Source organism: Typopeltis vanoorti, chromosome 16 (genome assembly GCF_054136105.1).
Source record: "Typopeltis vanoorti isolate ZY-2024b chromosome 16, IOZ_Tvanoo_1.0, whole genome shotgun sequence".
Classification (NCBI taxonomy): Eukaryota; Metazoa; Arthropoda; class Arachnida; order Uropygi; family Thelyphonidae; genus Typopeltis; species Typopeltis vanoorti.
Genome location: NC_143564.1, coordinates 101957544 through 101971244, shown reverse-complemented (window position 1 = coordinate 101971244; position 13701 = coordinate 101957544). Strand labels below are relative to the sequence as shown.

At 35.8% G+C, this 13701-nt stretch overlaps 1 protein-coding gene across 1 annotated transcript; it reads left to right on the top strand.

Annotated features, from left to right (window-relative positions):
* The first annotated feature begins 2031 nt into the window (after window positions 1-2031).
* LOC150098223 (cyclin-dependent kinases regulatory subunit-like) lies at window positions 2032-13168 on the top strand. Its single transcript, XM_090406266.1, has 3 exons — window positions 2032-2166; window positions 8755-8882; window positions 12885-13168. Exons 1-3 carry the CDS (start codon window positions 2108-2110, stop codon window positions 12953-12955), a joined length of 258 nt encoding a protein of 85 aa, XP_090262392.1. The 5' UTR covers window positions 2032-2107; the 3' UTR covers window positions 12956-13168.
* The last annotated feature ends 533 nt before the right edge of the window (window positions 13169-13701 follow it).

Here is a 13701-nt window from a genome sequence, read left to right as displayed (position 1 = left end):
ATAAAGCAGTATTTGCTCACTAACAATATTTCTTATTGTTGTAGATTGGGTTATGAGAAATGTCATGAAAATCAAAAGGAATACAGTGGAATTTGACAGAACAGCTACAGTATATAGATTTTAGAGATGATATATGTTTACTAGCACATGCACAACAACATATGAACACACAAAAAAAAAAAAAAACTCAATGGAATTATGCTAGAAGTAACTGATCAGGCAAGGGATCTTAGAGTGTCAGTAGATAGCAAGTTGAAATTCAGAAGCCATTTAACAGCAAAGACTGCAAATACAAATCAAAAGATAATTGCAATGCTGAAACGAACTTTCACATGTAAAGGTAGGGGAAGATAAGGGTAGGGGCAGTGTAAAGGTAGGAGCAGGGCCGGCTCTAGGCTTAGGTCAAGAGACACCAACATCGTAAAAAAGTAATAGTATTAGAGAGGACCAGAGTCGAAGCGTTGGGAGGTATGAGCAGTACTCCTCAAAATGCTCTATATGAGCTTTTTTGGCAATAACTATAAACTGCTTTTAACAATAAAGAATTTTATCATGCCTGTCTTGTCTTACGATGCACTGATAAAACTGACCTAGGGGCGCCACATATCTTCGGAACTGGGTAGGAGTGTTATTTTGCCTCTTACAAGGATTTGATAAGACCTCCTTTGGACTATTGGATGCAGGTCTGGTTTCCGTTGTGATTGATACAGTGAAGGAAAGTGCAAAGGAGAGTGTCAAAAATGATTTCACGATTTTGGAATACTGATTATTCAGACAGATTGAGAATTTGTAGACTGCAGACACTAGCAAACAGGAGAAAGATGGGTGATATGATTGAGACTTACAAACTTCTGAAAGGGTCATATAGGATTTCAGGTGATGGAATTTTTCATTTTATGGAGGGTGCGGAGAGGCCAATAGGACATCGTTGGAAGGCTGAGAATGAATGTTGCTAAGAAAGTGGGGGGGGGGTGAGGGCTAGATTTTTCTCTTATTGGAATGGATTGTCATTGGATGTTGTGTGTGCACAAGCGGTGTGAATGAATTCAAGAATAAGTATGATAGCTGGTGCATGTGTGTGTATAGTATGTGGCATTCCAAGATGTGTCCCTGACTTCCTGTAGGTCACTTTTAATAATTATACTACTAATAATAATAATTATCAGCTAACGCCTTTTATTCCCTCATACGGAGTAGGGCTAATGGTTACCTTACTCATTCGCTCCTCAGCCAATACATCCAAGTCCTCTTGCAAAGATATAACATCTGCTATACTCTTCATAGTTACCATAACTTTGATAATCTACAAACAACTGAATATCACAATTCAAATCCTTCCCAATATCATTATCATACAAGTTAAGCGCAACGGGTACCAAACACAAACCCTTTGCGCACACCACTTTTTACTTTCGTTTTTCGTGATATCGATCCTTCATACAGCTTGCGGTTGTATGTATTCTTCATGTGGCAATCTATCGAAGGATTTTGAAAATATAATACTACAGTGTATGCACCACTCTTATCCAACGAATTTGTCCCTTTGCTATAAGTATGTAGATTGCTAAAACACGATGCCTTAGGAAACCCATGCTTTAATTAAAGGGACTGTTGCCAAACGAATTCTGAATATTGGTTGTGATAGCCTCTCTAACATCAATTCAGTCACAACTGCAGACACGTACATTGATGGCCTATAAAGAAGTCTTGGTGTTATCACCTCACATATGATGTGGAAAAATTGTGTCGCCTTTCCACTTCTTTATAACCAAATACTCCTTCTTCTTCAATGACAAAAGACCTACCTGATTCCAGGAAAGCCATTATTATCAAATTATTTTCATAGTTATTTCATTACATAAGGAATTCCTTTTTTTTTTTTTTCCCTTCTCTTTTTTTCTTGACAAATCTGACATGGTTAATTTAATTTAATTCCAATCTCTCTCCTCCCCGTTGTCACGTGATATTTATGAACAAATGAAACGTTTAAGAGGGCGTTTTGAATACTTAACATTGAAGGAAATTGATATCATCAAAATTTTAGAAAGATAGTCGTTCGAATGTGTAGCTTGTTGATTGATTTTAGTTATTTCGACGTATATCAGCTATGGCTGGTAAAAATATATACTACTCTGATAAGTACTATGACGATAAGTATGAATACAGGTTAGTAAATGAAATTGCTTAAGTCGTTGCCTAACTTCTTACGGTTAGCATGATAATTGGGAACTGCGTAAATCTTATCCTGTTCCTAGTAGGAACTCCAATGAAGTAATGATACTTCGAATACATTTTTTTCTTTTTTTTTGTACTCAAAGGGGATTATAGCATATGTGTAACAAAACAATTTACTTAGAGATTGAGCCATATTCTTCAAATTTTGTGTTTACATAACATCAAACCTCTCAAATTCAAATAACAAGAATTAATTAATTTGTTTAATTAATTAAAGTTTGTATATTTAATAACAATGATTATAATTTTTTGATAAACATTTTTATAGAAAATTGAGCTTATCATGAACACTTACAAATAATAGTAAGGCATAAAATGCGGAAAAGTGTCAAGTTATGCATTTTGGGATACAAGGATTATATTATTATTATTATGCGACACCTCCAAGGAGTCATCTAGGGAGGTTACACTAGATTAAAAGCTGTGTACTGTATTGAGGCAACTGTACTCCAGGGATTTGGGGGGGGGGGGGGTAGTAGATAGAGTTGAAGTTGAGGGCATATTGCTAAAGTAGTCAGGATAGCTCATAGGATTTCTTGGTTATTGAAGAACTCGCTAACAAGCTGAGATAAAGGTGTTATTGTTCCTCTCTATAAAGACTTGATATGACCACATCAGTATTACTATGCTCAGGTCTGGTTACCTGGGTTTCTTGGGGATAAGGAATTAGTGGAGAGGATCCAGATGTCTGTGGAATGCTCCCAATGAGGATAGGTTGAGGCTTGCGGATTAAAAGTTGGTTGATAGGCAAAGAAAAAAAAGGGGGGAGGGAGGATATTATAGGATGGATGCAAGGGAAATATTTCAGCACTTGGCTAGAAGAAACAGAATAAGAGGTCATGGTTTAGTATACTAATTAGCAACCAGTTTGTTGAAATAATTATTTTAAAGTTATATCTTTGAAAAGAAGATGTTGAGTTTTTCATGATGTCCAATAAAACTCCAAAAATATCATTCATTTTATGCAGAAAGAAATGGAATTCAAAAAAGTAAACCAGGATTTTGTTCTGGAGTCCAAAAATAATTTTTAGCCACTTTTAGACACTGGTACCAAAAGCTTAGTCTTTCCTATGAGGAGTAGATATTACACCAAGACTCATGCCTGCATCAATTCACTCCTAGATAGTTTACTCTAGTCTAATGGTTTTATGTCTATGGGACATAGCTAGTTATTAACAGCCATGTCCCATAGACATAAAATGTCTATGTCCTATGTTTCTTCCTCACTCGTGAGGAAGAAGCATAGGATTTAGTTGCAGCAGATCAACTTGATTTCACCAAAGTGTTTGTATATTATAGTAGTCTGAATACAATTTTAGACTTCTGAAATTTAGTCTGACACCGTATAAATGCATTCTGCCTTGACTATCTTAAGCTGTCTCCTTTTTAGGACCTGTTTTGAGGTAGAGGCCGACACGACAACAGATATAATTGGGTTTTGCTTGATCAGCTTCTAAGTTTTTTTCTTGTGAATGAGCAGAATGAATAGTCAGTAGAAGCAGTGAGTGCTTCTTCATTCACTGAGTTCAAGGAGAGGTATGATAGGTGCTTTATGAATTAAGGAACCTTTTATAAGTAGTCCATAACTTTATGGAAATGCCTGATTAATAATATCTTTCAACTAGTTAGCTTTACAAAGAAGACTATGAGAAAAATAACATAGCTGTCGTTTAATAGGTTATTAAATATAAAAGATGGCAGAGCTATTGATCCTGTGTCAAAATACTACATCAGGATACAGGACCATGTCTCGACCCTCTGTAGAAGAGGGAGGATCAGGATGTGAACATGATCCTGTATGTCTATAAAGTGCCATCCAAAAGTTTGGGTTGACCATAAAAAAAAATTACTTATTCTGACTCCTAGTTTCCACCATATCCTTTGAAGTAGTCCCTGTGGGCATTTATACAATACCACAGCAGCTTTTCCTGATTCCATGCATTCCTGGAAATCCTCAAATGTGACTGTGTTGAACCACTTGCAATTCTGCCTGGATCTCCTGAGTTGTGTCAACGATGTCCTTTCATCCAGGAGAACAGGAAAAAATCACAGGGAGCGAGGTCAGGTGAATAGAGGGATTGGGAATTATGCCATGTTTTTGGAAGCCGGGAACTCTTAAACAACAAGTGATGTGTGGGTGGGCAAGTTGCCATGGTGGAGAAACCAGTCATTCTTTCACTTGTCTGGATGTTTGAGCTGAATGCTCTCCCTTAGCCACTTCAGAACTTCATAGTAAAACTTGCCAAATTTGATGCAGATTCTTTGCTCCTTAAAATATGCCATTTCAGTTAGAAAAAGAATTGCTGAACCACTGAAATATAACATTACAAAAATGCATGTACTCTGTCACACTTGCACAAATCTCTTCTTCTTTGAAAGAATAAGGCTACAGACATAATGCCTCCAAGGAATCACAGGATCCATTCTGGAAGATCACTAATCTCCAATACAAAGCTCATTATACTACTTATGCCTTAAACTTATTGGTTCTACACATACTTCTCTAACAATGCATTCCATTCATCCACCTCTCTCCAAGCAAGAACCCCACATCTCCAATTATATATTTGGTTTAATCCTTTATCCAAGTGAAAGCAAACAAAGTTTGCGCCTGAAGTATTTTCAGGACTGGGGCAACTCATGGTAAAGGTGGGATAAGTTCTGATCACTTGCCTTAGTATCCCATAATGCAAAGCCCACCTTTACCATGAGTTGCTCAAGTCCTGAAAATACTTCAGGCGCAAACTTTGTTTGCTTACACTTGGATAAAGGATTAAACCAGATATATAATTGATAACATAGCCAAGTGAAAAAACTTCCATCAAAAGTTCTATGTTTGGTCTCGAGACTAGAATATCATTCAAGTATTTGGATATTTTGACTGTGTTCTCCGGCAATCAGAGGTGGCCAGTTTTTTGTCAAATTAAATTTGACAAAAATTTACACTTTTACAGATTAACAGTTTCCCAATTATTGTTTGACCGTTGTTTAACCTTTATATCAATGAGATGGATTGCAGGGAGATATTCAGTTGTTTGCAGATGATGCGAAGCTGGGAAAGGATATTAGTAATATTGCTTATATGGCAATCCTTCAAGAGAATTTGAATAAGCTGGATAGGTGGACAAATTAATTTAGGTAACAGTTTAATGCAACTAAATGCAAGGTCTTGAAATTTGGTTCCACTGATAGGGAGCTCCATACTTTGTTAGAGGAAATGGAGGAGGCAAGGGACCTTGGGGTGATGATTGATAGAAACTTGAAATTTAGGAGACATAAAGGTAACAACAAAGGATTGCTACAATACTGAGAAAGATAACCAGCAAAGATAGAAAAGTTAGGGCTCTATTTTCTAAAGCTCTGATTGGACCACGTATGGATTATTGTGCTGAGATTTGGTCATTGGGATTTGAAAGGAATATATTAACCTTGGAGAGGAGTGCAAAGGCAGATAACAAAATTGATATCAGGACTAGAATGTTAGCTATGAGGATAGACTGAAGACATGCAGACTGTGGAGTTTGGCAGATAGAAGGGAGAGGTGATATGACTGAGACATTTAAACTGTAGAGGGGTAGTTGTAGAGTTGATACTGGGGAGTTCTTTCATACGGTAGATCAAGAGGAAGGGGCAAGAGACCATCCCTGGAAGTTACGAATGAAAGTAGTAAGAAGGTATTAAAACTTTATTTTTTTTTTTAAAGTTCTGTTTATTATTTATTAAATCCTGTCATGAATTACACTGTTGTGAACAAGTTTTAAATTGTTCAATACTGTTTACTCTGCTTATTGTAAAAATAGTTTGAGTGTGTTATCAGATTTCTACACTGAAATCTAAGCTCATAAGTAAGATGTTAGATGTACGTAATTTGCTATGACAATTAACTATATCCTCAGAATTCAATCTTAACTTCAACAATAATTAAGTAAATTGAATCTTCACACTTCAGTATACAAAAACATATAAAACAGTTTAATAATATTAAGATACATTTAAAAAAAATGCAATATTCTGAACCTCAACAGAAACTTGTCGTAAAATCTAAAAAGACGATCAATCATATCTTATATGGTTTTTAGGCCCAAAAATGTACCAGCTAAAAAGAACGTCTCTTAACTGCATCTGGACCTCTCTTGAAAGAAACTGTTTATTTCTTCAACAGAAATACTTCTCTCTTGGAAATAACCGTAATATCCTGTTAATTGTCAGAGATACAAAAAAGTTCAGACTTGACAATGAAATCTTCAGATTCAAAAACTGTTTGGCATTCCTTGTTCAATGGCTTCTAAAAAATCGCAGATAAGCATTTCTTTTTACTTTTGTCTTCAAGATTCACACTTTTTTTTTTCTCTCTTCTTGTATGAAGCAATTGCAAGGAAAAATGATTGAACACTTAAAAATTGACTACCTGTATCTTTCGAAACAACTATTAAATCATTACTGCACTAATAGAACCTTTAATATCTGATAATCATTTCTCTTTCTATATGAGAAACTTCATTTATCAAGTTCCAAAGTTTCTGTAAATTTCTTCCACAAATGTTGTTCTAGTTACTGATGGATATGCCAAAAACCATGAGGTCTGATGGCTACCTGGACATCTTCATGATTCCAGTGCTATGGAAGTACTTTAGCAGTGACGCTTGCATGTTTCAGTACAATGCTCCATGGTATACTGCACTGCATGTCTGAGACTGGTTCTATAAAACAACGTTGATGTATTGGACTGGCTAGCTCAGTCCAGACCTCAACCCCATTGAACATCTTTTTAACAATTAGAACATCAAATTCACTCCAGACCACAGCAGCCAATCATCATCTGCAATGGTAATAATTTTGTGCAAGGAATGGAAGAATATTCCTGTTATGAAGTATCAGAAATTAGTTGAGCATGCCTCGAAGGGTAGTTGCTGTTATTCAGACCAAAGGTGGGCTCACTTAGTATTAATAATTAAAATGCATTTTTTTAATTACATGAGCGTGCGTGTATGTGCATAACATATGCACACACACAAGCAGTGTGCGTGTGCATATATGTTGACTAGGACAATCCTTTTGGAGCATGCGTTTTCCACAAACATACGATAGCGATCCTGTAGGCATATGAGGTTCTGGACTGTTTATGGGCAGATATCCCTTGACCTTACCCGATGCTTCAGTTCATTCCCCATGTGTTCAATAGAATTGAGGTCAGGGTTCTATGGAGACCAGTCTCAAGTGTGATGAATGTTTATGTCCACAAACTATGCAGTTACAGCGGCAGTCTTATGACAGTGCATTGTCTTGCTGAAAGAAGCAATGGTCAGTTCCGTAGAAACACCACAAAGTAGGAAGCATTGCATTGTCCAAAATGTTCAGATACCTCATGAGTTCAGTGTTTGTGGCACCACAAAAAGATCTCTGAAGATAAACCAGGAAAAACACAATCATACCATCACACCGCTACCTTTGAAATTCATTGTTCGGGTTATGCACTCTGGTGAGAGATGTTTATTGGGCATCCACTACACCCACATCTGTCCATCTACTCAACAGAGGTTGCAGCATGATTCATCACTCCATAACACAGCTTTCCACGCTTCCATGTCTCACTGTATATGCTCTTTGCACCACTAAGACAGTGCTGCATGTTGGTTCAGGTAATGTGGAATTCATATTGCGGTCCTACCATGCAAACTCATGTTGTGAGCCTCAGATATGAATGTTTTTTTGTGCAGATTCATGTTCGTCTATGCCTGAAACTCCACATTCAATGTGTCAGCCGATGAATGGTGGTTTTTACAAATTATCCTTCGTAGCACTGTGCAGTCACATTCGTTGAGTGTGGTGGGGGGGGGGGGTCATTCACTGCAGCTAGCATATACAGTTGACTCCTTGCACTTCCATCTCAGTATAGTATCACTGATTGTTGACTTGGGATGGCCCAATTTGTTAACAAGTTGCCGAACAAATAAGCCTGCAACATGGCATCCTATCACAATGCCTCTTTCAAACTTTGTCAGTTCCCTTCTTGCTGCCATTTCACCAAGACAGTTGCACTGACTTGGGAGTATCCTCCAATTTATGCCAGCTACAAACATGCAGCTCATTGTGTAGCATGATGCACTTTTCCCATGGGGATGTCTGTTGACTTCTTTCCAGGCAGTGCATGTATGTGTATAACATTCATCTTTATCCATAAATCTTTTTCTGTACTACATCACACTATTTGAGTTGATTCCTCCCCTTCTTTTTCATGCTACATGTTAAAATACCCAGTTTAATCAACTAGCAGTAATGCAAAATGTCTGAAAAATTAAACTGGTTAGGAAATTTCAGTTTAGCTGTTTATCATAAATGTTTTTATTTTATTACATACACACGCACACTTTTTTTTTTTTTTTGATGGGAAAGAAATTTATTCAACCATTATGGTATTATGTAGAAAAGTAATTAAATAAAATATAATTGATTTTTGAAATGATTTGCTACATTCAACAAAGATAAAATATCACTGCTTTTCCTTTCACTCCTCTGTAGGCATGTAATGTTACCAAAGGAAATAGCAAAGAAGGTACCCAAGAGTCAACTTATGAGTGAAAAAGAGTGGAGGGGCTTGGGTGTTCAACAGAGTGAGGGATGGATTCACTATATGATTCATGAGCCAGGTAAATCTTTGATTATGATAACAATGAACATAATATTTAATGTGCAATATATTTTCAAATTTGGATACTTTCCCTATCTGAAAGTAAGGAATCATGTGAGCCTGATATATACAAAGAAGAAATAAGTGTAAAAGCATGTAGAGAGCAACAGAGATATCATTAGTAGACTATCTAAATTTTATTTTACAGAGTTTCATTTTTTTTTTTCAACACTAATATAAAATTTAGATACAAACTGGGGACTGAAAAGATGGAACTTCAATGACATAACACATTGATGCTGAGCATTGTATAAATTTGTATTTTTGTATACTTCTCACAGGGCTGGATGTGACAAATCATTTTTGCGGAAGGAAACCATAGCTATGTAGAAAGGATAAGATTTGTTGCTTTCAGGATATATAAATTATATATCCTGAAAGATATATATGGATTCTCCTAATCAATAATTAGGAGAATCCATATAATTGGTTGGTATATTTAAATTTCTAAGAGATATAGGTAACTAAATTTCAGCCTGCATAAATCAGATATGAACCATTTGTGTATGACTAGCATGTCTAAGGAAAAGAATAGTCATGAGTACAAATAAATTTCTTGCAGATAAATGAATATCAGTTTACAGTTGTGGTATTCTGGATGAAGCAATGAATTACTATGTTAGGGAACAAATTACATGCCATTCTACAAACTCTAATTACACATGTGTGCATTTATGAAGCGTTTTGGTTAAAAGGGAGCTAGGGATGAATAAAAAGTAAATATTTTTCACACCACCACCACCACCACCATGCCTCACAGGCACACACAAAACACACTAAGTTCTGTTATAGCAGGAAATGCAGTAAAATACCTTAACCTATTTCAAACTAATCGATGACAGAAATTTTTTCTAGAAGTTTAGATGACTTCACTCTTATTCCTTTCGTTCTTTAACACAAAGAAGGAAAATATTTTAATTTTGGGAGTTATTTCCAAGAAACCCAAGAAAAGCCTTGCTAATCCTCAAAAAATTAGCAAGGCTTATCATGTTTTTGGAAATCACTTGAGGTGAAGAAGGCTGAACTAAAGAATTGTAAAGCTCTACAAAATCTACATTTTTAAACCAGGTGATATATCCAGAGACCTTGAGACTGAAGTATATGAGACATTTTATTACAGGATTTTGATTCTTCTATCTGTGATATAAAAGTATCTGATTATTTTATGAAAGGAACAGACTGCTGTTTTCTGTATAATGTTTGATTTTTTTTTTTTTTTTAATGAAACAAGAAAACTGAATATCATTACTCATTCTTTGCTAGCAGGAAAAATTGGAAATTTAAAGGATATGAAAAGAAAACTTAAAAAAAAGTATTTACCTATACTGTTGCTTCATAGTGCAATGTTTTCTTTTGAATAGTGATGAGAAAGAAAGATTGAGACAAGCAGAAGGGCAGTTGTTCATTTGAAGCAGTCTGGTGTGAGATTAAGGCCAGTAAGACAAAATATACAGTTGTTGCTATAGGCTAGGGAGTTTGCCAAATTAGTACAATGAGTACAGGTCAAGTGATTATTATGAGGAACTTCAAGTATGGAGATATAGACTGGAAGGAAGAAAGATCACATGGCAGAAAGGAAATAGAATTTATATACCTGCTGAGAGATAATTACTTCATGCAGCATGTAATGTGACTAGGGGTGAAAGAGTATTGGACCTGGTCATAGGATCAGAAGAGCTATCCATAACCAAGGTGACAGCATTGCCTCCAAAAGTGACCATGCAGTCTTGACTTGAGAGATTGTAAAACATGAATATTTTATCAAGAAGGGGTATTTGCAGGTGATTATGACATGCTTAAAAGCTTAAGTCTGTACCATGGCATAAAACACTCCAGGGTAAGGATGTTAATAGTCTATGGGATATAGTTAAGGGTCATCTAGAGAAAGCAGTATTAAATTGTATACCTAGGATGAGGAGGGTTAATCGGGTAGGAGTTAGATGGATGAGTAATACCATTAAACATGAGCTGCAGAAGAAGAAGAAAAAAATGCTGTGGAGGGTATATAAAGAGAAAGGTGACTAGCAAACTCATGAACCGTACAAGGCTTAGGCAAGAAAGGTGACCAGCATGGCAAAGAAGGCAAAATCAGATTATGAGAAAAATCTAGCCGAGCAAGCCAAAGAAAATCCCAAAAAGTCCTTTTGTTATGTGGCAAGTAAGAGGAAGAATGACTTTGGAAGATTAACCTTAATGAGTGATGATGGTTACGAGGAGACAGAAGCAGATAAAATAGTTGAATTACTACTTTCAGGATATAACATCCTACTGAGTTACTGCTTTAACCTATGTGACAGACACTAATGCAGGAACAGAGGTGGATGAATTAGAGGTTCTTAGGATATTGCAGAATCTCAATGTAAACACAGCTGTGGGATTAGATGGGAAATCAGCTAGGGATTTGCAAGAATGTGCAAGGGAATTGGCAATGCCTTTGACTAGCTGTTTAATTTAAGTCTGAGATCTGGTAGAGTTCCAAGGGAGTGGAAAGAGGACAAAATAATTCCTTTGTATAAGGGAGGTTCTAAGACTATAGTAGAAATAGACCAATCAGTATCTCAGGCATGGTGGTAAAAGTGCTAGAAAAATTGGTAAAAAAAAAAAAGAGCATGGGTAGATAAAAATATGATACTGTATGAGGATCACCATGGCTTTGTGAAGGGTCAGTCATGCCTTAGTAATTTACTAACTTTTTATAATAGAGTAACAGCTGAGTTGGATAAAGGATATGGCTGCATGATGATTTTTGCTGGATTTTGCAAAGGCATTTGACAAAATACCACATGGAACTCTGTTATGCAAATTAGAACAAATGGGGATGGCATTGGTTAAGTGGAGGGTGGCTGCTGGACTGATATCAAAAAGTTGTATATGGAGGGGCAGAATCGAGGTGACTAGTGGTGTGCCACAAGGTTCAGTGCTGGGGACCATTGCTGTTTAATTTGAACATAAATGATATAGGAAATAATCAGTTTGCTGATGATGCAAAATTAGGTAGGGTAATAATTAATGCGATTGGAGAGCTTGTAGGACAATTTAAATAGGCTGTCAGTATGGGTAAAAGTTAATGGGTGTCAAGTTAATGTTGAGAAATTTAAAGTTATGCATTTTGGGATAAATAGATTACAAGCCATGTATCACAGTGATGGCACTATTCTCCAGGATATAGATGAAGCTAAAGATTTAGGGATGGAGGTAGACAGAGTTAAAGTTTAGAGGGCATATTGCTAAGGTTGTTGAGGTAGCCCATAAGATTACTTAGCTATTGAAGAATGTCTTAAGAAATAGAGATAAAGGAGTTGTCATTCCTCTTTATAAGGCCTTGATACACCCACATCTAGATTACCGTACTCAATTGTTGTCCCCTGGGTTTCTTGGGGATGAGCAAGTAATGGAGAGGATTCAGAGCAAGTGACCAAAATGGTGAGTGGCCTGTGGAATGTTCCCTATGACAATAGATTGAAGGTGTGTGTGTGGATTGCAGAAGTTGGTTGACAGGAGACAAAGAGGGGATATGATAGAGAAACATTTAAGTTGCTTAAAGGGTTCTATAGGATAGATGGACTTAAATTTCATCAGTATATTTGAAATTATTGATCAAGAGCTGAAGAATGAGTTCTAAGAAAAATAAACAAATATCTCGAAGGGCTTTCTAATATTTTAAGAAGGAATTTGACATAAGAATTCAAACACATCTAAGTGTATAATATGGTACAATAATTTAAAAGGCACAAACAAATAAGAAAGCAGTTAATGCTGTTGCAACTGTTGTCTTCTAATAACTATTTTGGAACTAGATATACTGTGATCAAATGCTTGTATCACTGAAATGGTATGAAAATAAGCTTGAATATCATGTAACTTGTTATATAGGATCAATTTTGCAGGATATACAAGATGCACTAACATAAAATTAAAATATGCTTGGAAAAAAAATTTATGCTTTTTTTTTATTTCTTAGAACCTCATATCCTTTTGTTCAGACGACCACTAAAAGGAACTCCTCCAAGCAAAGAAGAGCAAGATCAGTAATTATTAAATTACTATTAGATGTTGTATATAGTGTACAGAAAATATAGTTCAGATATTAGATGTTTATACTTGTACAGTTTGTTTCTTAATGGATAAATATATATATACACACACATATATATTTATGTATATTTTAAAATGTTAATTACAGTTTTACTGTATTACTTGTGCAAAATACATTTGTTTGCAACTTAATAAAATGTTCTTTATTTGTATTAGTGTTTTTCATCTAATTTTTTAAAAATAGTCACTCGCATGAAACAAGATCTAATTCACAATTGGCCATTTAGTTCACATGATCTCCTTACAATAACAATATTTGCGTGTTCTCTCAATGAACATGCACACATGCAGCTGTGTTTATAAAAAGTAACAAGATTGCAAAACTGCCAGTTACTTTACTCTGTGTAATTTAACATGTTAACTGCCACGATACAATTTTTTTTTCCATCTTCACAGACCACTTGGGAATAATAAGTTAACCTGTGAAACAGATACATATCACATGGCTCTAGCAGAAAGTGTATGTGTGAGGCACACTTGTTTTGAACTATACTTGTTTTGACTGCTGTGTGCACATGGCAGTCAAAGTGTTAATTTTACTCATATTTTGTGGACTTGAATGCTAGATGGGGGCATAATTCACAATTGAACCTACTCCCTTTTGGGTACATTTGGTCTATCCATCCATCCATACGTGTTATGCCTGAACTCCATGCAGATGCATTTCATTGAAAATTTGTACT

Coding starts and splice junctions, on each gene's coding strand:
- LOC150098223 (XM_090406266.1), top strand. CDS start 2,108: ATGGCTGGTAAAAATATATACTACTCTGATAAGTACTATGACGATAAG. Junction 2,167..8,754: donor GACGATAAGTATGAATACAG/GTTAGTAAATGA, acceptor ACTCCTCTGTAG/GCATGTAATGTTACCAAAGG. Junction 8,883..12,884: donor CTATATGATTCATGAGCCAG/GTAAATCTTTGA, acceptor TTTATTTCTTAG/AACCTCATATCCTTTTGTTC.